Consider the following 27,186-nt stretch of genomic DNA (forward strand, 5'->3'; position numbering starts at 1 on the left):
CTCACATGACACAGTGCTGGTGCTGTTGTCATGGCGGTGAGGTGGCCCCGGCGGTCTCCACAGGAGGGTCCTGGAGTGGAAATGTGGGCCATGTGCACACTGCGAATGTCACAGCACAGGATGGGCCTGACAGCCGCACCCCCCCGGACAACCTCAGGTGTGCGGGGTGGAGGGGCTGGGAGACCAGGCCGTGGGAGCCCCTCACGGCAGGGGACCCTGCACCCGTTCCTGGGGGGCACCTGGCACTAACCCTAGCAGAACAGGATGCCAGATTCGGGGGCTACTCTGAGACCCAGTATCTCGCCCTGGCCACAGCTGCGGACACGTTTGTCCCCAAGTTCGCAGGCTCTGGGTCCTGAGGTAGGGTCTCTGGCCACTTGCTGACCATGTGGCTTGCTGGGTGTCCCTTCCCCGTGTGGCTAGTAACGGAGAGGACGTGCTGAGATTAGAGATGGAGCGAGCCCACGGGGGCTGCTGTCCTGGGGTCTCCAGCCCCGGCCATCCGGGGGGCATGGGGCAGATGGGGGCCAGGCAGCTGTTTGTTTTGCCGTGGCCGCAGGCTGCTCACTGGGGCTTGTCGTGGCCGGTCGGTGGTGCGGGAACACAGGGGCTTGCCCCTGGCTCTGGGACTGGCCTCTGGGTCCACCCAGGTCCCTGGGGACCGCCCCAGCCCTGAGGCTCAGCTGGCCAGAAGCCTGCCTGCTGACACTGAGGCAATTAGGATGTAATCTTCTCTAAATGCACCGATTCTGGCTAAATCCCTCCCGCCCAGGAGTGGATTCCCAGCTTTCTAAAAGCAGCTTAATGTTTGGACGCTGCCCAGGGCAGCTGGGGTGCGTGGTTGGCGATGGGACTAACGTGGGTGGATGGGACGGGCGGGGGTGACAACCGTCCGTCGGCAGCCGCGTTCTGTTCCCATGTGGGCGTCAGTCCTCAGGTCTGGTTTGTCTGATCCCCACAGCCAGTGTGCAGGTCCCCCAAGGGGAAACTGAGGCCAGAAGCCACGCAGTGGGAAGGGTGGGTCGACGGAGGACAGATGTCACACCTGGTCCACTTGGGCCTGGGACAGGGTTGGGCCCTTGGCACGCTGGTGCGATGGGTGAGGGTTGTCAGCTGGGCAGAGTTTGTGTGCGTGTGCCCACAGCCTCCATCTGCCCCCCATTCCCAGGAGGGTGTCCCCAATCCCAAGAGGAAGTCCCTGTTCTCTGGAGGAGACTCCCAAGTTGCCACGAGGGGCTGCCCCCCTTCCCAGGGTGTAGGTTCCCAATCCAAAGAGGAGGTCTGCTCTCTAGCTGCCTCAGAACCCCCCCCCCCCCCGAACCCATAGCACCTCCAGCCTTCCCAGCAGACAACCTAGCCCGGTGTATTCACTGGACCTGTTGTCCCCACACGCCCACTTGTCATGTGGGCCCATCACCCCCGCAGGGTCCTCATGTCCTCCCTGGCCTCCGGGCCATGCATAGGCATTTACTGAGTATCTGTCACTTGCCAGGCATCAGCGCGCCTGATCCCACTGAGGAGGTACACATCTGGTGCTAGGCATGGGGTGCCCCGGGCCCACTGGTGTTTGCATTTCCATAGGCCAGGCCTGCCCCGGCCTACACTGTGTATTTGGGGGTTCGGGCCCTTCCTTCCCCAGCTCGACTCTCTGTCTGTGAACCGAAATGGTAAGAGTACTGGTCTTCGGGTGGTGTTGGACTGAGGGAATTCACAGGCTCCCGCTGGCCGTCCCGTGTCTCCCACTTGTTGGGATTCACTGTGAGGTGGGGCTGAACCCTTCTTCACGTGGTGGGTTGGATCTCGAGGATGGAAGATTCCAGAGCGTCTCTGGCTGCTACCCAGATGATTCTGTCTTGTAAGCAGCCCTCATTTTTGACATGGGTGCGTAACTCACCTATAAGGAGATAAAAGAGTTGCTTGTGCTCCCATGGCTGCCCCATCAGGAGGGTCACCGGCAGGTGCCTTCGCACCGCCTGGCCGCAAGAGCCCTGCTGGCCTCTGCAGCGATCATGTTCTCTTGCAGACCTTTGTGTTAATGGTTGGCTTTCTGTCCGAGTCGGGTGCCAAGTTGGTGCCTGAGTCACCACACCTCCCCCTTGGGGACGTAGGGGTTACCGGTGTGCAAGCCTCTGTGTGCACCTGCACGCTTGCCTTTCCTGGTGATTTCCATGAGTGGAACCCATCTGCCCTTGTCCAGGACAGACACGCACGGATAGCCGCCCTGGTCCCCTGGCAAAAAGGCCAGGCCCTCCTCGGGCTCTGCAGCTTCAGTTACCCAGTGCCTGGGGTGCAGGGCCGTGTGCCAGGAGGGAGATAATCTCCGTAAGTCGTTTGAAGTGCGGCTGAGGACCAGCGTGACCAGCCTCAGCCAGATCTGGGGATTAACAGACACTGCCCCAGTAAACCACAACATTCCAGATTCCAGGCCCGAAACCCCAAGACTGAGAAGGGCCGCCTAGCAGGTGCGCCTGCACCTGTGAACACATGTTTCTGACTCCCCAGGTGATTTTGAGGCAAGGCAGCTAAATAGGGCTAGGTGTTGGTTCTGCCCTCCGATCTCTGCCTCTTTCCTGCCTTCTCTGGCGGCTGTACCTGGGAGGTGATAGGGAGTCACTTGCTCTCAGAGTCTGGTTTCTCTGGCCTGTGCAAGGAGAACTTTCCCATGAGAGAGAAGCTAATGGGCTCCCATTGGCACAGACTGTGAAGTGCTCAGGGCTTAGGTTGTTTCCTGAACCTCCCCCTCCAGGGCCTCTCCCATCTGTGGCATCTCCTCTCTGGACCCAGTCAGAGCTGGAAGGGTGCAGAGTCCTGGTGGGGGGCTAGGAGGTTTGGGAGCTGAGCCACTCCTCTGAGCAGGACTGTGGGCTGGGCCTTGGAGCCGCTCTGTTCTGGGTGCTGCGTGAGCACTGCTTGTGCCTCGGGGCCTTCCTCAGGGACGTCTGTCCTGTACGCATCCCTTGGTTGCTGGCTTCAGCCCTCTTATGCCCCCTGCAACCAGTCCTTTGTTGACTGGCCATTTGGAGACACTCCTTTGTGAAGAGCCTGTTCAGTACCATCACCAGCGTTTCTGGAAGGTGTCTGCCTTTTTCTTACTGATGCGTTGGAGTTATCTGGATGTGGATCCTCCCGTCATCTGGTAGTAAGTTCTGACGCTGGTGCAGCAGGATGCGCGGCTGAGGGGTGGGGTGGCCCAGAGCCCCAGTGGTCCTCTCCTGGGGACAGCTGAGGCCTCCGCCTCTCAGAGCCTTACTTTCTTCCTCCAAAAAAACGTGAACGCGAATCCTCCTGAGAACTTTGAGGCTGGCATTAAGTGAAATGATATGGTGAAGGCACTAATGTGAATGGTGGCCAGTATTGTTACTGTTATGGGTCTTTTAACGGGAGGGGACCACCCACCCATTGGGACAGCTAATCAAAGACAGCAAGTGCTGATGACGCTTGATGCGGAGAAATCAAAACCCACACTTGGCCGGTGGAAAGTAAGATGGTCAGCTGCCTTGGCAAATGGTTTGGCAGGTCCTTGAAGCGTTAAACACAGAGTCACCATGCGACCTAGCGGTTTGCCCCTGTGTGTATGCCCAGGACACCCAACACAGCGTCCACACAAATGCTCCGTGAGTGTTCAGAGAGGCGTCGTTCTGAGCAGCCCCAAAGCGAAGTGAAGCGAAGGTACGTGCCACACATGGGTGAACCTTGGAACGCAGTGCTTCCAAGGGCTTCCAAGAGGCCAGTCACAGTGGTCACATCGTGGGAGGTGCCCCTTCTGTGAAGTGTCCCGAATAGACAGACCTGCAGGCACAAATGCACACTGGTGGTTTTTAGGGTCTGGGGCAGGGGAGCCGGGGAGCGACTGCTGGTAGGGGTGAGGTCTTCTTTTTGGGGTGTTGAGAATGTGGCAGTCGTGATAATGGTTGCACCACCCCCTGTGAATATGCTAAAATCCACTGATTTGTACCCATGGAAAGGGTCCATGTTACGGCATGTGAATTACACCTTTACAGCTTTTTAGGAGGTGAGGGGGAGAGTCTTTCTGCTTGCTAATGGTCAGGATAAATTTCACCGCTGCTCTGCCATGATCCCAGAGGGTCTGGGGCAGCTGTCTCCAGCCGTGTGGTGGTGCTGCCTGCGTGGCATGGGGCCCCCTCCTGCTCCAGCTCAGTCATCCCACCAGAGTTGCTGTCCTTTCCTATGACTAAGTCTTGGGATTCTAGTTAAGGTAGTATCCAAGGGTTACTGTGTTTTGATGTTGCGATGATAAATTGTTTCTTATTACGTATCCCTACCTAACGAGATCTGTCAGTGAGCTTTCTGGAGGTGTTCCTCGTTGCATTTCCTGGGAGAAATCATCACCTCTCATCCTTTCTTCCGTGTCTCCCAGCCTCTGTGACGTGTGGGCACAGATTCCCTTGCCTTGTCCTTTGCAGGGGCGGGACCCCAGGGCTTGTCCGATATTTACTAACGCGCTCACCCTTGGTGAACGCCAGCTCTCATCTGTCTAGATGGACTTACTGGTGCGCAGATGCTCTTGCTATGATGTCAGGAAGAAAGCTCCCACGTCCATTTTGTAGAGCTTTGGCTGAGCAGTGAGGCCGGTCGTAGTGGGTGCATCTTCGTGGGGTCGGGGTTCTTGCCTTTCCCCACCTTACTCTGTCGGTGGCAGGAGTGTGTGTGGTCGCCTTCCGACATGCTGTATGGCCAGCTATACAGGCTTGCTTACGCTGATCCCTGCCAGGCGCCGAGTCAGTATTTTTAGAACTGAACTGTGGTGGTGCTGCTGGTTTGGCGTTCCCGGTGAAGCATAGCTCTGTTTCCTGGGGCCTCCCAAGTCTCTGAGCGCACCTTCGGCGTGGGTACCGTTGGGCCCCCTGTGCAGGGAGGATTGGGGGGCTCCTGGCTGAGCGTGTCCACTGAGCCCAGGGTGCCCGCCCCCTGTCCTGTCTCGTGCTGGGACTGGACGTGGTGGTGAACAGCGAGGCTCTGGGGTCCAGCCCCGGCCCTGCCCCAGCGAACACATCATCTTGGGACTGAGGGGCAGGTGCCCCACGCAGACCACCACCCCAGATAAAACCATCGCCAGGTGGAGAAAAGATATCAGTTTAGTTGCTTTTGCTTTTTTATTTTGCTTTTGGGCTTTTGCTGTGACACTTCCCTTTCTGAGACTTGTCTGTTTAGTTTGTTGAGTCTCTGTGTTTCTTTTTATCACTACAGTGTATTTTAGCGCATCCCTTTCCCCGGCACGGTACTGTTTTGGCAGTGATCCCCAAGTGCTAATAGGAGATGTTTCTGTTTTTTGTTAACTCGGTTTCCTGGTGTTTGTTCTCTGTGGCCTCTTTGGTACAAATATTAGTGAAGAGATCAGTTTTCATGTGTTGGGGTGCATGCTAATATATTTTTAAATAGAACAGTTTTAGATTTATAGAAAACTTGAGAAGCAACTATTTTTATTTTGCTCTACCCTGGCACACGACATGCATGTGCGACTTCTTCTGTTGAGATCATTATGAGGTCAGCCCATCCTGTCGTCGTACTGTTTCCTTTGGGAAACTCTCTGATTGGAAAGAAGCTGTGCCTTTCATCCTGCTGTTGCGTCTTTTCTGTGTTGACGCTAATTCTGATTGACTTGCATAGTGCTAAATGTCCCTAGACTCTGGATCTTTGTCCAGTTGATACGGTCTTGCAGTATTGCGTATTTAGTGCCAGGCTGTTTGCGCCGTGAATGACGTGTGGATAGGACTGATCAGTCTGCGATGGAGACTTTACTTCCTTAGTGCTATAGAATCTTTATGCCGTAACAGCACCACTGGGCTTGTATCTGTACCCAGTTCATGGGCCTCAACCCTGCTTGTGTTTAATGAGGCTCCTGTGGGGCTGGTGGGCTTCTGCAGAAGGAGCTGACCATGCAAAAGTGCCTGAGTCACAGTGTCGCCCTGGAGTCCCCAGATCCTCATGACTTGAGTGAGTGCGGCAGCACCGTGGCCTACGTGTACCAGTTTTGACGGGAGTCTGTCGGTCAATCCATATCTGTTGAGCATAGGCTGCAGCTGGCTGGCATTGGACTTGAGTTGCTGTTTCTTCTTCCTTGTGGCTCCCACGGCTGCTTGCCCTCCCTCGGGGCAGAAGCAGGTGGCGAAGGCCTGACCCCTCCACCCCCACGTACTGCTGGGCCTGCGTGACCCACTGGAAGCCTCTGGGGACACACTTGCTCTGAGAAGCTGCTCTGCAGGACAAGATTCTGGTAGACACCATTTTGAACTGGAAAAGAGGTGAGGGACGCCTTAGGGGCTCCTCACTCTGCTTGAGACCATTGGTGAACTGAGGGAGTGATTCTGGCCATTCTGAGGTTCCCGGGGTGCCAGGCTTTGGGCCCCCAGCTGGGACAGAGTTGTCTGGGGGCCTGGCAGTGTCTGTTGTCTTCCCAGGCACACAGTAAGCATGCCAAAGCTATGGGGAGGGGGGCAGGAAGACAGGTGGCTGGCAGGACTTGGGGGTTCCTGGGACACCGCCATCCTGGTGCAGCTTAGTGGCCCTTCGGGGAAAGGGGGGGTGCACCGTGGGTGGGTGAGTCTGGGTCAGGCCAGGAGTTCCAGCACCGGGGGGGCCGAGAATCCTAGATCCCAGCCTCACTGTGGAAATGGCTTCCTGGACCTATGCCTTCCCTCCTCTGGTTTTCTCTGGCTTGGCGGGTGCTGTGCCCGCTGCCTCAGACGGCCAGACTGGTCTGGGAAGAAAGCTCCTCCAGAGCAGCCCCACCTGGAGGCCTGCTTCCCTCCCTGCTGATGCAGGCCCTTCTCCAGGAAGCCAAGCCCCACCTGGGGTCAGGAGCAGGCTCGTTCTGTCTCTCTGTGCAGACCTGTTTCTGGGCCCCACGCATGTGTGTCAGAAACTAAGGGTCAGCCTCTGTGGGTCAGGGCGGATGACCTGCTGCTGATCGTTCTCTTTGGGGGGCAGACGGCGAGGCCACTGCAGAGCAGATGAACTGCCCTCTGGGGCCACATGGGTGGGGGCAGTCCCTTGGGGGTTGCTCTTCTAGCTCGACGAGTCCTGTTTCTCCTGGGCCTGGTCCCACCAGCTGCCTCAGCACTGGGCCGGGCATGTCGTGCACAGCCCAGTGTGCCATGGGCACCGCCCCGCTCGTGCCCGCGCTCCTGCCGGCCGGGTGCTGGGCTCTGCCACAGCCGAGGAGGAAGGGGCTTCTTGTCCAGGGCTCCTCCCAGGCCTGACCGGACTCGGGGACAGGCCCTTCCAGCATCCGCTTAGAGTTCTTGTATAACAAGCACAGAAAGTGGATGCCAGATGATGAGGAGGTGCTGGCTCAGACTGGGGGTCCGCAGACGGCTGCCCTAGGGCCACGTCTGGCCACCGGCCGGGGCTCGTAAACAGAGTTTCACTCCTTTGTGTTGTTGTGGCTGCTTGCACCCCGCAGGACGAAGTAGGGAGTTGTTGCCATAGACCTCACGCCAGTGTGATGGTGAATTTTGTGTCAGTTTGGCTGGGCTAAGGGACACCCAGTTCTTGGGAAACAGGACTCTTGGGTGTGTCTTTCTGGAAGGGATTAGCTTGTGATTCTGTGTGGGCGGGCCTCATCCAGTCCCTCTGGCCCCGTGGAGCAAAAATGGGAAGGGTGAATTCTCTTTCTCCCTGGGCTGGGACATCATCTTCTGTCCTCGGGCCTTCAGACACCCGCTCCAGCTCTCCTGGGTCTGTCTCTGGCTTGCAGACAGCCGACTGTAGGACTTCCCCACTTCTGTAACCGCCCGAGCCAAGTCCTGTAATAAATCTCTTGTGTCTCTACTGATGTGTTTTCTGGGGAACCCTGACTGGTACAGATTTGGTACCAAGTGTGGAGCTGCTTGGGGTCTTTTCCTGTTTCCCCCCCATCCCCACTCTCCCATCTTTGTCCCTGCACTGGATGACCCACCCAGAGGGGCTGCCTGGCCTCTCCCTCCGGGTGGGGCAGGATCCGAGATTGGGGGCCTCTGTAGGGACCTCATCTCCTTGAGGGGCCTGTGCCCTGAGCTGGGCCGCTTAGGGACAGGCTGACGGAGCCTTTTGCCTGGAAGGTGCACATACTCCCTACAGGCAGCAGGCTCTCCGTCCCCAGCTGGTTGCTGACCTGTGTGTGGACCTGGGACCCAGGGACCCTCTCTGAGCCCTATCTCTTGTGCCCATGGCCTCAGGGCAGTGGCCCCAGCATCCTCCCAGCTGCTTCAGCTTCCCCATTCAGGTATGTTCCAGTACAACTTCACCTGCGGAACCAGGCCTGGGCAGATGTTGGGCAGATGTGGCTGGCTGGGCTGCAGCGTGCTGACTCCGGGCCAGGGGTGCTATTCAGGGGGTCAGCAAAGCTCTTATCCCACATGGTCTCTGCTTCTCTGCCCTTCTTTTGTCTCTGGATCTCAGCCTCATTGGGGTATTGGGGGCCCGGTGTTGGCCGGGTATCTGGGGCCCCCATGTACCAGTGGGGACTGTTGGGGGTCTCGGCATGTTGGTGCTGGCCGGAAATGCTGTGTGTGTGTGTGTGTGTGTGAGAGAGAGAGAGAGAGAGAGAGAGAGGCCATGCTCAGAGCTGCGTGCATCGCATCGTCACCTCATGGCCAGCCTAGGAGGAGGAGGCTGCAGCACACTGGGACTGGTGTGATTGCAACCAGGCAAGTGAGGAAGGTCTGGCCAGGGACCAGCCCGGAGCTGTCCCCCACCTCCTGTCGCCTTGGCTCCTCTGGGGAGACAGGAGAGTGGGGACACCCTGCGGGCACCCTGAACTCCTGCCCAGCCCCCCTGGGGGAAGCCCCGGGCCAGATTCCCCCTGCTCCCTGCTGCAGCCGTCTGCCTCAGCTGGGCCTTCCTGCCCAGGCCCTCCCTGCTGGAAAAGCACCATGGCTCCTAAAGCTTTGGGAAGAGCTTGACACCTCCTGCCCAGGCTGTGCTCACATGCTGCTTCCTCCACTCCCCACGGCCCAGCCCGGGGACCCTCCACGCTGGGCAAACCCAGCCCCCCCGGCCCCCGCCAAGTCTGGCCCTGAGTGCAGGTGTCTGTGGTGTCCACAAGGGCAGGGATGAACTTGAGGTAGGACTGGTTGTGACCTCATGCCTGGGCTTGCGGGGCCATGTTGGGGCTCGCCAGGCTGGGTGTGCCCCGGAACCCGTGTCAGGAACAGTGTTGCCCCACCCGTGGCCAGGGCAGCCTCTGTGGGAACCTCACACCAGCGCTGCTGCTGGTAGCTCCAGGGCCACTAGCTCAGAGCCCGGATGTGCGTCTTGGGGTTCAGGAGGGTGCCACCTTTCTTCCTCAGAGCAGCCAGGGACATTTGGGGACCCTCCAGTGGACACTGGCCTGGGAGGCGCAGGGCAAGGCAGGGGGTGCTTTGAGGATGCCCGTGGCCACCGCTGGATACCGCCGTCCGATGGTGGACGCTGCTGCTCTGTGCGCTTCCTGGGACGGGGAGGCAGGTTTCGAGGTGCTGCACGAAGCGGGTGAGGATGCTTCGGTCAGAAGAAATCCAGGACTGAATGACCAGGGGCACGGCCTTCACATCTCAGACCCGCAGCCTCCCAGCCTGTGAGCTGGGGCAGCGAGCACACTCCCCACTGGGGCAGGAGGCCTGCGGGAGGACAGCTGCCGGGAGGTGTCGCTGAGTGAGCTCGAGGATCTGAAGCTAGGGCGTAGGAGCTCCCCCTGCCGGCCTCCCCGCGCCCTCTCAGCGCGGTGTCGCCGCTGCCGCAGGTGCTCCCGCCGACTCTGTGACGACCTAGGAGCGGACGATGTGCCTTCTCTCAGGTGCGTCTGCTCTGCTCTTCGTCAGGAAGCCGCCCGAATGCTCGCTCAGCGGCCACACCGCTGTCCACGCCCGTGGCTGGCAGTGCGGGCCGGCCCACGCGTTCTCCTGCGTGTGCGCTGGCATCTCCCAGTCCCCGATTCTTGCCGTGCGCGTCTTCTTGGGGAGGTGTCTGTTCAGTCCCTCGGCTCATGTTTTATGGGGTTGTTTCTCTCACTGAGTTTTGAGAGCTCTTATATATGTATTTTAAAGATTTTATTTATTTACTTGGCAGAGAGAGACACAAACACAAGCAGGGGGAGCGGGAGAGGGAGAAGCAGCCTCCCCGCCGAGCAGGGAGCCCGATGCGGGGCTCGACCCCAGGACCCTGGGACCGTGACCTGAGCCGAAGGCAGACGCCGAACGACGGGGCCACCCAGGCGCCCCGAGAGCTCTTATATTTTGGATGGAAGTCCTTTATCAGATGTGTGATTTGCCTAGATTTTTGTTCAGTCTGTGCCTGGTCTTTGCATTGTCTTTTTTTTTAATGAAAAGAGTTCTGGAGATTTGGTTGCACAACAGTGTGAATGTCATCAACGCTACTAAACTGTCCACTTAAAAATGGTGAAGACAGTCAATTTTATGTTGTGTATTTTACCTCAATTTAAAAAAAAGTTTCCTGATTTTAAACAAAACTTGCTGGTGAATTACTTGTTTTATCATTGTTGTTTGACTTTCTTCCTGGCAGTGCTTTTTGTCTAGGAGGCTCATTTTGTCTGCTGTTGACATAACCGTGTCAGCTTTCTTACTGTTACTTGGTGTGTCTCTGTTTCTTTACTTTCAGCTGTCTTTATCCTTATTTTTATTCTGTATATGTATCAGTAGCATATAGCTGGAATTCGTCTGGGAATAGTTTCTTGTATCCAGCTTGAGAATCTTTTTTTAGATTTATTTATTTATTTTAGAGAGAGAGTGGGGGAAGGGCAGAGGGAGAGAATCTCAAGCCGACTTTGTGCTGAGCGCGGAGCCCCACGCAGGGCTAGAACACACGACCCTGAGGTCATGACCTGAGCTGAATCCAAGAGTCGATGCTTAACTGACTGCGCCACCCAGGCGACCCTGTTTGTTCTTTTTAATCTGATCACTGTAACATGGGTTCCCAGTGTCTTCAAAAATCATGTGTATTTATTTATGTTTCTCACCAAAGTATATGAAAATAAAGAATTTAGATTGCCAAAACTATTATTAATTTTATAAATTAATAAAACTCAATAGAATTAAAATTTTAAAATTAAAATTAAAAACTCAATAGAATTACCTTTTTAAATTGCCTTTTTTTTTTTTAACCCCCTTTACCTATTTCTAGCTCTTTGCCTAACCACTAATAACCACTAATCCATTCTCTGTATCTGTGAGCATGGCTTTTGGTTTTTCTTAGATTCTACATATAAGAGAGATTGTGCAGTATTTCTTTCTGATTTATTTCACTTTGTCTAATGCCCTCGAGGTCTACCCTTCTCTTGTCTCAGCAGAAATTCTTAGTTTTGAAGTCCAAATTACCAGTTTTTTAAATAGTTCATGTCCAAGGTCACAAACATTTTCTCTTGTTTTCCCCTGGAAGTCTTATACTTTGAATGTTTAAGTTTATGACCCATTTTATTTATTTATTTATTTATTTTAAAGATTTTATTTGTTTATTTGACAGAGACACAGCGAGAGAGGGAACACAAGCAGGGGGAGTGGGAGAGGGAGAAGCAGGCTTCCCACGGAGCAGGGAGCCCAATGCGGGGCTCGATCCCAGGACCCTAGGATCATGACCTGAGCTGAAGGCAGACACTTTACCAACTGAGCCACTCGGGTGCCCCAATAAATATATCTTTAAAAAAAAAAGGAAAGAAAGTCCAAAAGAATCTACAGAGTTCTCTAGTGAGAGTGAGTTTAGCCAGGTACAAGATCAGTGTACCAAAATCAAACACTTCTACGTACAGGGAATGAACAATCAGAAAGTGAAAATTTTAAAAATGCTACTTACAATCGCATCAAAAATATGAAACGCTTATGTTTAAATCTGACAGAAGATGTATAAGACATATACACCAAAAGCCATAGGTATTGCTGAGAGAAAGTAAATAAAGAGATAAACATTCATGGGCCAGAAGACTTAATATTGTTAATATTAACAGTTTTTTGGGCACCTGGGTGGCTCAGTCAATTAAGTGTCTGCCTTCAGCTCAGGTCATGGTCCCAGGGTCCTGGGATCGAGCCCCGCATCGGGCTCCCTGCTCAGCGGGGAGTCTGCTTGTCCCTTTCTCTCTCCCCCTGCTTGTGCTCTCTCTCTCAAATAAATAAATTTTTTTTTAAAAAAAGGAATTTGTCCATTTCATCTAAGTTGTCAAATTTATTGATGTAAAGCTGTTAATATTCCCCTATTATTATTTTTAGTATATGTAGTGCTATCACTGTTCATTCCTGATACTGGTAATGTCTGTCTGTCGTCTGTCCCCCAATCCCCATTAGTCTGGCTAGAGGTTTATCAATTTGACCTTTTCAAAGAACTTGCTTCCGATTTAATTGATTTTTCTTTATGTTTTTTTTCTATTTCACTGATTTCTACTCTGATCATTATTTCCTTTTTTTCTTTGGATTTCATCTGGTGTTATTCTATTTTTTTGTTTTTATTTTTACTTTTTATTGGGGGGAAACAGAGCACAGGTCGTCAGTGTGAACTTGCATAAGCTGAACACACCCACACCCACGTAAGGAGCACCCAGATCAAGAATCGGAAAACCTGGGCGCCTGGGTGGCTCAGTTGGTTAAGCGACTGCTTTTGGCTCAGGTCATGATCCTGGAGTCCTGGGATTGAGTCCTGCATCGGGCTCCCTGCTCAGCAGGGAGTCTGCTTCTCCCTCTGACCCTCTTCCCTCTCGTGCTCTCTATCTCTCATTCTCTCTCTCTCAAATAAATAAATAAAAATCTTAAAAAAAAAAAAACAGAATCGGAAAACCTCTAGCCTCACGAGCCTCCCTCGAGGGCCCGCCCAGCCAGAGGCCACCACTGCACAGACGGCTACCAGCGTTGATTCATTTCACTTATTCTTGGAGCTGTACATGTAGATGGAATCACACGGTGTATACTTTTTTGTGTTTGGCTTCTTCCAACATTATGTGAGATTCATCTCTGCTGTCTGTATAGCAGTGATCTACTCGTTTTCGTTTCTGTGTAGTATTCTATCATGTGACTGACTAGATGGCAGATTTTCCTCTTGTTGACAGACTGCTGGGAGCTGTTTGGTCTGGGGCTTTTGTAAATTTTGCTCCTATAAATGCGTCTTTTCATACACATACGTAAGTATTTCTTTCCCGTAGGAGTGGGAATTGAGGGTCATAGAACAGGCATGTGCTTAGCATTAGCATCTACTGTTTTCCTGAGTTAGTTGGCTTATGAATCCCACCCCCACCACCAGAGGGTGAGTGCTCACGAGGACTTGGGGCAAGGTGTGATGGTTCTCTTTCTCATTCCCCCACTCATGCTGTCCAGTGTTTGTCGGTTGAATGAGTAAATACATAAGCGCATGGCTGAGAAGAGAGACCGATGTGACTGGCTAAATGCTTTCAGACAGCACATGGGCCCAGAGACCCACCGTAAATGAGAAACAGCCCTCTCCTAAGGAATGCACAGCCTATGTAGAGGGTGCAGACCATGCTCCAGTGGGGTTATTGGGTCTGTGTTCAGTACAAGGGATCCCAAACTACCTAGGATGTGGAGGTAGGACCGTGGCAGCCTTCATCCCTTGGCCTGGGGAGGCCCTGGGACCATTTGGGCAAAGCCCTGGGAGAAGCAAGCACATTGAGCTGGCGTAAGCCCTGGGCTCTTACCAGCTCAGCACTGCCAGGCTGTTTGCTGCCCCTTCAGTTTCACACACACAACACAGTACCTGGTCTGGGTTTTAGGATGGAAGCTAAGGTTATTGATTGGATTGTTCTTGTTTTCTAAATAGTCATTTCGTGCTATAAATAGCCTCCTAAGTACTTGCTTTAGTGGCACCCACAAATTCTCATATTCGTTTCATTCTTATTCAGTTAAAAATACTTAGTATTTCCCTTCTGATTTCATCTTTGATCCATACATTATTCAGAAGTGTGTTATTTAGTTGCCAAATATTTAGGGATTTTTTTTTTTAATTTTATTTATTTGCGAGAGAGAGTGAGCGAGAGAGCGCACGCACGAGTGGGAGGGGTGGAGGGAGAGGGAGAAGCGGACTCCCCACTGAGCAGGGAGCCCGATGTGGGACTCAATCCCATGACCCTGGGATCATGACCTGAGCTAAAGGTAGACGCTTAATCCACTGAGCCACCCAGGCGCCCCAAATAAATAAATCTTAAAAAAGAAAGTATTTTTTTCTATTGCATAGCTTGTCTTTTTACTTGATAGTGTCGTTTGATACACAAATGTTTTAATTATGCTGAAGTCCAGTTTATCTATTTTTGTTGTTTTTGCTTATGCTTATGGTGTCAATGTTAAGAACCCATTGCCAATAAGGTCACGAAAATTAATCCCTATTTTTTTTTCCTGAGAGTTTTAGTTGTAGTTCTTGCATTTAGGTCTCTGATCCATTTTGAGTTCATTTGTGTATGGGATGTGAGGTAGGGATTTGACTTCATTCTTTTGCATGTGGATATCCATTTGTCCCAGCTCCATTTGTTGAAAAACTATTCTTTCTTTTTTTTTTTCTCCATTCAATACATGCCCTCTTTAATACCCATCACCAGGCTAACCCATCCCCCTCCCCCCAGAACCCTCAGTTTGTTTCTCAGAGTCCATAGTCTCTCATGGTTCGTCTCCCCCTTCATTTCTCTCTTCCTACTATTTTCTTTTTTTTTTAAACATATACTGTATTATTTGTTTCAGAGGTACAGATCTGTGATTCAACAGTCTCACACACTTCACAGTGCTCACCATAGCACATACCCTCCCCAATGTCTGTCACCCAGCCACCCCATCCCTCCCACCCCCACCACTCCAGCAATTCTCAGTTTGTTTCCTGAGATTAAGAATTCCTCATATCAGTGAGGTCATATGATCCATGTCTTTCTCTGACTTATTTTGCTCAGCGTAATACCCTCCAGTTGCATCCACGTCATTGCAAATGGCAAGCTTTCATTCCTTTTGATGGCTGCATAATATTCTATTGTGTATATATACCACATTTTCTTTATCCATTCATCTCTCGATGGATATCTTGACTCTTTCCACAGTTTGGCTATTGTGGACATTGCTGCTGTAAACATCGGGGTGCACGTATCCCTTTGGATCACTACATTTGTATCTTTGGGGTAAATACCCGGTAGCGCAATCGCTGGGTCGTATGGTAGCTCTGTTTTCAACTTTTTGAGGAACCTCCATACTGTTTTCCAGAGTGGCTGCACCGGCTTGCATTCCCACCAACAGTGTGAAAAACTATTCTTTCATCACTGAATTATCTTTGTGCTCTTGTCAAAAATCAATTGACCACATATGCAAGGATTTATTTCTGGACTCTTTTTTTTTTTTTAAGATTTTATTTATTTATTTGACAGAGAGAGACACAGTGAGAGAGGGAACACAAGCAGGGGGAATGGGAGAGGGAGAAGCAGGCTTCCCGCGGAGCGGAGAGCCCGATGCGGGGCTCGATCCCAGGACCCCGGGATCATGACCTGAGCTGAAGGCAGATGCCCAGCGACTGAGCCTCCCAGGTGCCCCTGTTCTGGAATTCTGTTCCCTTGGTCTGTACCATCTTACACTGTCTTGGTCACTGTAGCATTATATTAAGTTTTAAAATAGAGAATTTGAGTATTCCTGCTTTGTTTTCAATATTGTTTTAGCTATTTTGGGCCCCTTGCAATCCCATATGATTTTCCATTTCTGCAAAAAAGGCCATTGGAATTTTGATAGGGATTGCATCGAGTCTCTAGTTAATTATCTTTAAAAGGACTTAAATAAGGAGAGCAAGTCTTTTATATTTATTCCATAATTACAAGTTTGGTGCTTTCACTCCTCCTAAATCTGGATTTCCATCTGGTATTGTTTTTCTTCTGCCTGAAGGATTTTATTTAATGTCTGTAATGCAGGTCTGTAGGGGATAAGTTCTTTCAGCTCTTGTCTGAACTCCGTTTGTGGAGTTTTCCCTGGGTGTAGCCCTCTTGTTAATAGGTTTGTTTTGTTTTTACAAAGTGGTTCCACTGTTTCCTGACTCGTCGGAGAAATCTGCTGTCATCTCGTACTTGCTTCTTTTCTCTGGGTGATTTTAGTGTGTCCTTTGCTTCGCTGGTTTTAGGCAATTTTGTGATACGCCTTGGTGTAGTTTCTCTCATCGCGCTAGTGCTCAGGGGTGGACGAGCTGCTACCATCTGTAGATTTATAGTTTCTATCAAATTTGGAAAATTTTGAGCCATTATGGTGTTCAAGTACTTAGTTTACCCTCACCCTACCCCTTCCCTGGGACTCTAGTTACCCATGTTTGACCCCAGCTCACTCTGCTCGCTCTGGTTTTTCAGTCTTTCTTTCTCTGTGTTTTGTTTTGGGTAGTCTTGGTGCTGTTTCTTCAAGCTTCCTAGTCTTCTGTGGGTAGTCTTGGTGCTGTTTCTTCAAGCTTCCTAGTCTTCTGTGGGTAGTCTTGGTGCTGTTTCTTCAAGCTTCCTAGTCTTCTGTGTTGTGCCACTGCCTGGTGATCCCATCCGTCGCCCCCTCGCGTCACTCCCTGTCCTTCATGTTGCGTGTCTTCTGGGTCACTGCTCCGCACGGGCCGTGTGTTCTCTGTGTCCTGAGTCTGCTCGTCTCCTGGCTCTGCCACGGTGATGGTGAGCTCTCCCCATTGTGGTGGACCAGTTTCCCTTCCCTGTTGCCACCAGTTTCACGGAGTTGGGAGCTGGTGCCTTTATTCCTGTGTGTTCCCAGGCTTTGTTCTGGGACAGAGTTTGATGCCGTCAGGTTGTGCCTGTCAGCTTTGTTGGTCAGGACCAGAGAGCGCTGACCGGCTCCACGTCCCCACTTGCTGCTGGCAGCTCTCTCCCGGGTTTGCACTGATTGTGCCCTCTGGCCGCGGTCGGCCCCTTCTGCTGCCCTGTCCAGCGTCTTGCAGCACCGCCTCCTTCCCGAAGGTCTGCTGGCCTGCCCACCATCGTCTCTCTCTCTCTCTCTCTCAGCACCAGGGCGGGAGATCTTTCGGGGGGGGCGGGGGCTGTCATGAAGCTCACCTGCGCTGCCCCTCACTCTCTGGTGCTTAGTCACACAGAGTTCCCTGTTAATGGTAGCTTTTGCACACAGGAGCCAGACCCAGTCCCTGTGACTGTCTTATTAGCTCAGCAGGAGGGTCACGTCTCAGTACTTGTGGGTTGGGCTGGGGACTGGACGGAGGTGAAGATTCGGGCTGAGGCTGGCGGGCCTGGACGTGTGTGTGCATATGCCTGCGTGTGTCGCAGTGTTTAGCTGTCGGGCCTTGGGACAGCCTCTCATGGTTGACCCAATGCCTGGTGAGATGTCCACACTCCAGCCTGGGGTTCAGGAGTGTGTTGTGCAGCTGGGGGTCAGGGCTGCCACCCAGGTTGGGCCAGGTCTTGTGTAGATGTGAATCTGTGCTTTGTTTGGTCTTTTATTTGGGACCGGGATGGAGGAGGACAGCATCAGGAATCAGAGCTAAGCTTACTTGGTTTGAAAGGAAACTGGCATTTTCATGGAACGGGCCGTGGGGGCAGCTGGGGGCAGATGAGCAAGACCTGTCCTTGGGAAGTAGAGACCCCACTTCATTACCAGTCCCCTGCTGGCTGTCTACATTTTGATTCATTATATCAGAAATGGTCCTGCTCAGTAACACCCTTATCTTTATGCATATTTTCCTAATTGTTTTCTTGGACAGAATTCCTAGACTTCATATCACATAGCAAATAAGCAAAAATGTGCTTGTTTCTCTCAAGACAAAGACATCAACTACTTTCTTCTTTGGTAGCCCTCCCTGGATTTTGTTTTTCTTCCGTGAGCCGGGAGCCCTGTAGAGAGTCTGCATGGGGTGGCCATTGGGAAGGGGGCCGCTGGGGTGGACACACACAGGCCCATGGGGGTTGCATCCTGGTGACTGGGGCTGTGCCAGGTGGTCGGATGGAGGCACTGGATGGGGGCCACAACCAGCACAGGACTTAGTCCATGGACTGGGTTGGCTGCACCTGCCACGTTGTGCTCACCCATGGGGGCTCCTCCCTGAGCCTGGGCACAGTGCCCCCTTCCCTGTTGCAGCCCAGAGCCCTCCCTGGGTCTGAGGGTGGGGATGGCAGCATCCTCTCCCCTCTGTCTGGTACTTTCAGCTCTCTGCCCAGGCCCTGGTCTGTCGACTGGTTCTGAGTGTCCTGGTTCACGCTCCTGTCCCATCACTTGGCCCAGGCCTGGGCTCACACCCTCAGAGGCCTCCCTGGTCTCAGTGGCCTCCCAGGATGGGTGAGCAGAGGGGTCAAGATCAGGCCGTTGAAGGGTGCCTCCCTGAGCCTCGGTTTCTCCATCTGGAGTGGGGCAGAGGGGTGCTGTGTGGGTCTCAGACCTGTCCTGGTGGTAGGGTAGGATTTCCCTGCCTGGCCCCTAGGTCAGCAGCCTGACTTCGGAAAGGGGCTGTGCTGCTGGGGGTCCCATGCCCACCTCCTCTCTCTGGGCCCCTAGCCAGTACTTCATCTGGGCCCAGGTCCTTCCCTGCCTGTCCCTGCTGGGCCATCAGCCCCACCCAGCTCCTCCCTGCCCCCACCCCCACCTGACCCTTGGCCCTGCAGCCCTGTGTAGCCCTTAGGTGTGCAGTACCCCTCCAGTGGCTCCCGTCCAGCTCCCCCCGTGTCCAGTCATGTCCTTCCCCAATGTCTAGCTCCTGTGCACTTGCACGAGCAGCGTCCCCAGAGGGAGTCCTGCCACAGGGCTCGCCAGCGTTGGCCTCCCTCTTCCAAGTATCTGGTCTCTACACAGGCGTTTGGACAGGCGCACACGAACCACAAGAAGGTGGCTGCGGACGGTGAGAGCCGAGAGGAGAGTCTGATCCAGGAGTCGGCCTCCAAGGAGCAGTACTATGTACGCAAGGTGCTAGAGCTGCAGACGGAGCTGAAGCAGCTACGGAACGTGCTCACCAACACACAGTCGGAGAATGAGCGCCTGGCCTCTGTGGCGCAGGAGCTGAAGGAGGTAACGGTCGCGCCCAGTGGGGAGGGGAGGGCGAGTGTCGAGTGCCCTGTGGGGAGGTGGGAGGCTGCGCTGCTGCCCTCGAGATGGGGTGGGCGAGCGGCAGGGACAGCGGGTGCAGCCCGGAGCCCGTGTGAGCGAGTCCTGGCCATGGCCTCGGGACCCCTGCGTTGTCATCAAGAAGGGCAGGGGGCCCTACTCTCTGCCCTGTGTTTACTTGGGCGGCAGAGATAGGTGACCAGAGGGACAGATGGTTCTGAGTGCCTCACTTCCGATGGGAGGGTACGGAGCAGTCAGGATCCCATAAGGCTGGTTTGGGACAGAGCCCAGGGGCTGGCAGCAGTGGGGAGCAGTCACCCCCCTAGTTGGGGGTCAGAGATCATCAAGGCCTGTGGGTCTGGGAGGAGCTTGGCTTGGATGGGATCACTGTACGGAGCCAGAGTGCATGATTTCACTTCCTCCCACGAGATTACCGGGTTGGGATGGGGGGAGGGGCCGCCGGGGAGGTGGGTTTGAGCTCACCGAGGCGGTCTCAGCCCCGCTGCTTCCAGGCTCATTCCACTCTCCTCCTCCAGAAGGGCTTGTCTGGGCTGTCGGGAAAGCCCCGGTGACCTGCTGACTCCTGGGTTTGGGCGCCAGGAAATGAGCTCAGCCAGTCCCGCGTGAGAGCGGGTTTGGTGGGGCCGGGATTCCTGCTGTTGGTGCTTCAGGAGGAGGCCTGCCGCTCCCCACCCCACGCACCGTCAGCCGTCTCTTTCTCTTAGGGCCCTGCTTCTTGCCCCACAGGTCCCCACCCCCCTGCTCAGACCAGGGGCCCAGCCAGCGTCCCCGCCCTAGTCAGCCCCATCTGTACCCTGTTCCTGAACTCTTCTGCTGGTCCGGCCTCGGATGTGGCCGTCCCCTCTTCTTCTTGAGGCTGGCACCTGAGGCTCAGGCCTGGCTGAGGAGCCTGAACCCCAAGAACACAACGCCAAGCACTGTCCCCAAGAAGTGCGGCCCTATGCCTGCCTTCGTGTGACATGCACTGCAGGGTCACCCCAGGGGACACACCCCTTCCGTGAGGATAGCTGTACCTCCCAGTGCCTGGTCCGGCGGCCGTCCGTGTCCAGTGGTGTGCTGGCTGCACTGTGTCCTCTGACCAGACCCCCCTGTGACAGTCGGCTTAAGTGTGTACCCCCCACGCCAACTTTCCAGGGGCATCGATGGCCTGTCATGTGACCCGTGTAACAGATGTACTCAGCATACGGGACAGCTTCAGCTGCCCCAGAGCTCATCCTTTTGGTGACTCTGTGGGCACCTCACAGGTGGGGAAACGCAAGGAGCATGCCTAGGGTCAAGCTGGCAGCTCTAGGTCCTGATGTCTGACATTGGCACTGTAGTGTGATGGGCCCAGGTAGCGTCTGTTCTGGGACGTGGCCTGGAGCCTCATTTTGCGGATGGAGAAGCAGAGGCCCTGAGAGCTGGGCATGGCCACAGTTGGCTAGAGACAGTCAGGTCTTGTGCACGCACCGAGGCCTTCCAGAGATTCGCTCTGGGAAGCAGGGTGGGGGCTGCCGTGGAGAGGCGGGACTGGGTTGGTGAGGAGGCAGCCTCATCTGCACAGTGGGGCCCTGCCTGGTGATCTTTTTGTCCTGGTGGACCCCATGTGTCTTGGGACCTAGAGTCCCAGCAGAATTCTGTACCCCACCACCTAGGGCAGAAGCCAGGACAGGCTTGATTGCCGCAGTGGTGGTGTCTGGGCTGCCTGGAGCCGGCTAAAGGAAGCCAAGCGTCTGGTCATGAGCTCAGGTGGGTGATGGGTCAGGAGCAGCCTTGCCAGGGGCCAGCAGGGCTCTTCAGTGTGGGGTGGCTCCCAAGCCAGGGGATGGAAGACTGTCTCATGGGCAGACAGCCTGGAGGCAAGAGAAGGGGACATGGGTATGTGGATGAGGCAGGAGGGGTGGAGCCCCACATGGGAGGAGGAACTGGGAGGCCTGAGTGGGTCTTGAGGGAATGGACCCCGTGAGGAAGTGCACATCCCTCCTGGGGAACAGGGCTGGACCTGACTTGCCTAGGGTGTGACATGCAGCCCCCCAGGAGATCAGGGGAGTCGGGGAAGGTGTGTCCACAGAGGGGCAGGTGTTCCCTCGACAGCCTGTGATGGCGGCGGGGGGCGCGGGGGGTGGGGCTCACTCCATCCATCCTTGGCCTCTGCGGTTACACACGGAAAACACCTGCCCAGGCACTTTGGGGGTCCCTGGACATCCAGGAGAAGGTGCCTCCGGGTCCCAGGCAGGCCCACCTGCTGCCCCATCCTACCCCCTTTCAGAGCTGGCCCTTCTCCCGGTGACAGCAGCTGTAGGCACGGGCTTCCTAGGGACTCCAGTAAAGGAGATCCGCCCCGCAGGCTTCTCAGCTGCCATGTGTCCAGCACAGCTTGGAACCTTCCACGTCCCTGCAGAAGCCACAGTGCTTGGCCCATCCCAGGACTCTGGTCAGACCAGCTGCAGTGTCTCCCTTGAGACAGTGGGTCCAGCCTGGGGCGTCGCTTATCACCTCCCTAGAACCCCCTGGGAGAAAGGCAGTGGGAAGTACAGCTGGGGGCCTGGAGGAGAGAACCCCCACCTGAGAGACCCCTTTGTGTCCCTCTGGCTGGCTTGTGTGGTTATCACAGGCCCCTCAGTGAGGCTGATCCCTGGGTGCCCTCTCCTGACACCCCTGCCTGGCTCCTCCTTCCCCCACCAGCCAGAGCTCCTGTGGCCATGGCCCAGGCTGCAGGACCCAGGGCCCAGGGCATCACTACTGCTCTGGAACCTTTCAGGCAGAGAGTCTCCCAGCCACGACTGCTCTTATTTCCTCCCACCCCCCCCCCACATACCTGGGGTGCCTCAGTCCTTCTTGGGGTGGACAGGGAGGGTGGGCAGAGCCCTGGCTGGAAGGACAGACGCCTGGCTCAGCCCTGACCTGCCAGTGCCCCCTGCCTTGACGGCATTTCTCTGTCTGTGTGAGGACAGCCATCTGGTCCAGAGTGAGTCCCGTCTGCGGTTCCTCCGTGGCCTCTGCAGGGCTTCCTCACTGAAGGGGGGTGTCTGTGGGGGCTGAGGCGTGAGTGTGCTGGCTGGCTGGGTTGGGGGCTCTGAGGGGCATGGAGAGGGTTTGCCAACAAGGAACCTGAGGTCTGGGGTCCCCGGGCGTCCACCTTCTCCACCTGGCCTGCACCCTGTTGGGGCAGGAGGTCATGTGCTTGCTGCCTGTGCCCATCATCAGGGCTGCCATCGATGGGCTGCCTGGGAGAAGATGCTTACTTTGGGGAAAACCAAACCACATGGTGGCCCGTTGGAGCTTGTTTAAGCCCTCAGAGTTGGGTGAGTCCTAGGCGAAGGTGCCAGATCTGCTATGGGACCGAAATGCAGGCATTTGGATCCGATAGCATCAGCAGACAGCACCCTCACCTGGCGTCCTGGGCGCACTTGTGAGCTTGGTGCCCCTAACCTTGCCTCCCATGGGACCCCGTGCCCTTTGTCAGCCCGGGTGCTTATGATTGGAGGCTGTGTTGGCATTTCTGGCAACGGAGCAAGGCGAGATGTGACTCCTGGGGACCCACACGGGTCTTCCCATGGGCCTGTTGCCCTGAGTTGGGAAGGTTGAGTCTGTCCCAGCCGCCCCACGGGTCTCTTTCTGCAGTCTGGAGGGTGGGTAGCTGCGGGCTTCAGGCCTTGGCTTCCACCCTGCCCGGTGGCCATGTCAGGTCATGCCACGCATGTGTGGGCAGCTCCTGCACCCCAAGTGAGAGAGGGCAGAGTTGGCAGGGTGTTTCTGGCAGAGGGACGAGCAAGCACTTGCTTGGTGTTCATGGGAAGTGAGGAAGTGTTCTGGGTCTGGGTAACAGTGCACGCTCGGAGCAAGCTGAAGCCAGTGGTGGGTGTGCTCTCCGTGGATGGTCTTACAGGATGTGTTGTATTTCAGTCAAGGACACGGACTGTGTGTGGCTTCAGCTCAGCAGGGGTCCCACGTGCAGCCCGGTGCTCAGGTTCTGGGGTGCAGAGTGTGTGGGAGGCCCAGGGCAGGCAGGCAGGCTGGCCTCCACTCCTCTGCCACCTCCTTTCTGTCCACCTCCGGGGACTTGTTGAGCTTTAAATAAAGCCCATTTGGAAGGACAGGAATGTGTTTTGCTCATGGCCATGCTCTCCGTGTCGCTTCCTGTGTCCTCCCATGCTGAGGGGGGCAATTGCTCCGAGCAGGGGCGTCAGGCCAGGGTGGACTGAGCCACGGGCTGGGGAGGAGCACCCAGCCTGCCGGAGCCACGTGGACATCACGGTTCTTGTAAGTCAGTGACCGTGGTGGTAGTGAGGGCTCTCTAGAGCTGCACACCCGGGGAGGGGGAGAGAGTGGTTTAGGGTAAGGAATTGGCTCATGTGACCGTGAGGGCAGTGGGCCAGTGGCTGGAGACCCAGGGAAGAGCTGATGTTGCAACTGGAGTCTGAAGGGGTCTGGAGGCAGAATTCCTATTTCCGGAGAATTCTAGTCTTTTCTTTAGGACTTTGAACCGATTGGAGGAGGCCCATTATGGAGGGTGCTCTGCTTCACTCAGAGTGTGCTGAATTAAACGTCACTCTCGCCTTTACCCAGCATGGTGACATCTAGGCTGGCGTTTGCCCAAATACCTGGATGTGGGGGCCTCGCCATGTTGACGCTGATGTTAACCGTGACAGTTGGGCGGTAAACAAGGGTGGTGGCCAGCCCTGAGGTTGTGTGTGGAGCTTTGTCAGGGATTTCCAGCTGCCGCTCTGGATCCACAGAAGTGAGTGACTCTGTTTCCTCACGGCGCCACTCGGACTGTGTCATTTTGCTTATTTTTGCCTGTTCAGCAGGAGTTTTGCCTTCCTGGTGAGCCTTGCTTTTTCTCCAGCTGTGTGTTTCTTCTGGTGTCGCTCTTGGCCACCGCCTCGGGTCACTCTGCCGGAGACTCATGTAGTGAGCAATTGTCAGGAGTGCTTGCTACGGAAGGACTCCCCCTTACTGTTGCTTTCATGTTTTCCTTCTTTCTCTGTGGTCCTGTTTCACTTACCAATCCAGTGTTGCCGCCGTGTGCATACCTGCATGGAGTCTTGGGGTCTTGTCTGGGAAGCTCCAGCACAGTGGAGAGGCCACTGTGGGCCTGGGGGCACCAGATGCCACCTGGAGTGTGGAAACTGGGGAACAGGTGGGCCGTAGGCTGTGCAGGGGTCATTTCTGCCCCGCCCCCCGGAGCCGTTGGCCATGTCTGGAGACCGTTCCAGTTGTCACAGTGTGAGAGGGAGCTGCCAAACGTCCTGGAACATACAGGATGGCCCAGAATGTCACAGGGACTGAGGTCGAGGGACCCAGCCAGGTCCTGGCTCAGGGCGCCGGGTGGCAGCTCACACGGGGTCTGCCTGACGCCTGAGTCCTCAGGTAGCAGCTTCACTCAGATAACCCACATCCCTTACAACTCAGTCACTTCACGGGGACATAGGGTTATGCACCGTCCCCAGTCCACTTCTGAATACTCCCATCACACTCCAGAAAGAAACCGTGTCAGGTGCTCATTCCCCCCCACCCCACATTCCGCCCCCTCTGTGTGTGGATTGGCCTGTTGTGAACATTTCCTGTGTGTGGAATCATATGGTGCGTGGCCATGTGTCTAGTTTCTTTGCCTCACGGTAGTGGGTTCAAGGTTCCTTTGCGTTACGGCACGTGGTGGCCTGTCATGTCAATTCTTATGGCTGAACAACACCCATTGTGTGAATGTATCACATGTCATTTATGTGTGTGCCGGTCAGTGGGCTTTGGGTTGTTCCCACATTTGGCTACTGTGACTAGTGCCGTTGCTTCTCGGGGTGCCTGCCGAGGAGGGGCACTGCTGGGTCAGATGGCACTGAGCTGTTCCAGCAGCTGCGGCATGTGCGGGAGGGACTGCTTTTAGCCCATTTTACAGATGAAGGAGCCAGGGATCAGAGCAGGCTAAGACCCTGCACTGTTCACCCCCAGAGCACTCTGCCCGGGCTGTGGCTCCCTCTGGGTGGCCACACCAGGCTCCATGCAGGCCTGGGCTTGGAGTCCCAGCTGCGTGGCCGCCAGCGCTGGTGGGACCAGCTGTGACCAGCTGCCCACACCCACCTTCCTCTCTGCAGATCAACCAGAACGTGGAGACCCAGCGTGGCCGCCTGCGGGATGACATCAAGGAGTATAAGTTCCGAGAGGCCCGCCTGCTGCAGGACTACTCAGAGTTGGAGGAGGAGAACATCAGCCTGCAGAAGCAGGTGTCTGTGCTCAGGCAGAACCAGGCAAGTGTCCAGGCTGCGGCCCCTGCCCCTCGCTTCGCAGTCTCTGTGGTCCACGGGTGTTTCGCCACCTCCTTCCCCACAGCCATGCCCAGGGCCGCACAGCACACTGCTGTGGACTGGGGGGTGGGGTGATAGGGCCCGGCCTCTCCTGGACCACAAGAACGAGGTCTCTGCCTGTAGGATTGGCTGACCGCTGGCCTGGCCAAGGTGTCCCAGTCAGCAAAAGTGGAAAAAAATACAGGTGATGCAGAGGAGACACCCAAACCGCAAGAGGCAGGATGTCCAGCTCCATCCCTCCCACTACCTCAGTGTGCCCACTCCCTTGTCTCTGTGTGGTCCCGGGCCTTGGTGGCCCCCCCCGGGTAGAGCCGATGGGTATTGAAGAGCAGTAGGGAGATGTCCGAGCTCTTATCTCCTGTTCTCAGATAACCCCAACAACAGGCGGGGTGAGAAGGGTCACCTCTGCTGGTGACAGGACGCCCACGTGATACCCCTGGAGGTCTGCACTTGCCGCCTACCTCTCCAGGGGTCACAGCTCTGCAGGCTGGGGACTGGGGGACCTTTTCCCCAGAACCCCAAAGCTCAGCACCCTGGATGTTTAAATCTTGTGTGGGGAGGCCTGGGCCTGTCTGTGTATGCCGACAGCAGGACACGGGCTGCACAGCAGGCCACACAGGGAAACAGGTGGTGGAGTCCAGGCCCCTCCCCGGCCTCCCCTCCCCTGGGCCGTGACTCCTAAAGATCCACTCAGTTCTGCACCGAAGTGGTTTGTTCCTTACTTCTTGCACCAGTATAACAGAATGATAAGTATCTTTAGAAATTTCCCATAGGCCCTGAGCCCCCACTGCAGGCGCCTCCCTCGTCCGTCCGCAGACACGGTTTCAGCCCCTGTGACTCTGGATTATCTTCCCTTCCCGCTGGGGTGCCTCGGGGTCTGGGTGCCGGGAGCGCTGCGACATGTCCCTCCTCCGCGGGAGCAGTTGTGCTTTTGTTTGGAAATAGGATTAGAAGTGATGGGTATCACATACGTGTCGATATGGGTTTTATGTTTCTTAAAATATTTAACTGACTCTTCATGTTCGTTAAATAGCTTTGTAGAATTTACAGCCAGTGTGCGTGTGGTGATGTTTTGAGTGACCTGACCCAGGTGCAGCAGGGGTGTCGTGTCTCTGGCTCTGCTGACAGCAGGTGCACAGGTCCCAGATGTGGGTGTGCACCTCGTGCCCAGAACCCTCGAGCGTCGGCCAACCCCTGCTGTGGCATCCACATGCTGGTGTTTCCCCCTCGCACGGGCACAGCACAGTGTCGCTCTCTTTCCAGGTGGAGTTTGAGGGCCTCAAGCACGAGATCAAGCGTCTGGAGGAGGAGACTGAGTACCTCAACAGCCAGCTGGAGGATGCCATCAGGCTCAAGGAGATCTCTGAGCGGCAGCTGGAGGAGGCGCTGGAGACCCTGAAGACGGAGCGGGAGCAGAAGCTCAGCCTGCGCAAGGAGCTGTCCCACTACATGAGCATCAACGACTCCCTCTACACCAGCCACCTGCACGTCTCCCTGGAGGGTCTCAAGCTCAGCGATGACCCCGAGGCCCTGGCCAACGGCTTCGAGCACGGCGGCCTGGCCAAGCTGCCACTGGACAACAGGACCTCCACACCCTCCAAGGACGGCCTCGCCCCACCCTCCCCCAGCCTGGTGTCCGACCTCCTCAGTGAGCTCAACATCTCCGAGATCCAGAAGCTGAAGCAGCAGCTGATGCAGGTGCGGGCGGCCAGGGTCGTCACAGCCCAGGGGCCTTAGGGCTGTGCGCGCTGTCCCCGCCTCCAGCCCCGCCCCCCACAGTGTTGACCAGATGCCGGGCCTTTGTCGATGTTGTGCACCCCCTCTAGAGTACTAGTGTTTATTGTAAAGTCTACGTTGTTACCCAGAGCGGAGCTGTAGAGCCGCAGGGGAGGTGCCCAGAGAAGGAGGTT

At 55.3% G+C, this 27,186-nt stretch overlaps 1 protein-coding gene across 2 annotated transcripts in view; it reads left to right on the plus strand.

Moving 5' to 3' along the window:
• Positions 1–27,186, plus strand: part of BICD2 (BICD cargo adaptor 2) — a 44,462-nt gene that overhangs the window by 10,273 nt on the left and 7,003 nt on the right. For both annotated transcript variants that reach the window (XM_025891734.2, XM_025891735.2), the window contains exons 2-4: positions 18,726–18,938; positions 25,067–25,219; positions 26,540–26,974. In XM_025891734.2, coding sequence (XP_025747519.1) covers positions 18,726–18,938; positions 25,067–25,219; positions 26,540–26,974 — 801 coding nt within the window. The remainder of the gene's footprint in view (positions 1–18,725; positions 18,939–25,066; positions 25,220–26,539; positions 26,975–27,186) is intronic.

Source organism: Callorhinus ursinus, unplaced genomic scaffold, assembly GCF_003265705.2.
Source record: "Callorhinus ursinus isolate GAN/ISIS: 27379988/994484 unplaced genomic scaffold, GSC_fseal_2.0 scaffold28, whole genome shotgun sequence".
NCBI classification, from domain to species: domain Eukaryota; kingdom Metazoa; phylum Chordata; class Mammalia; order Carnivora; family Otariidae; genus Callorhinus; species Callorhinus ursinus.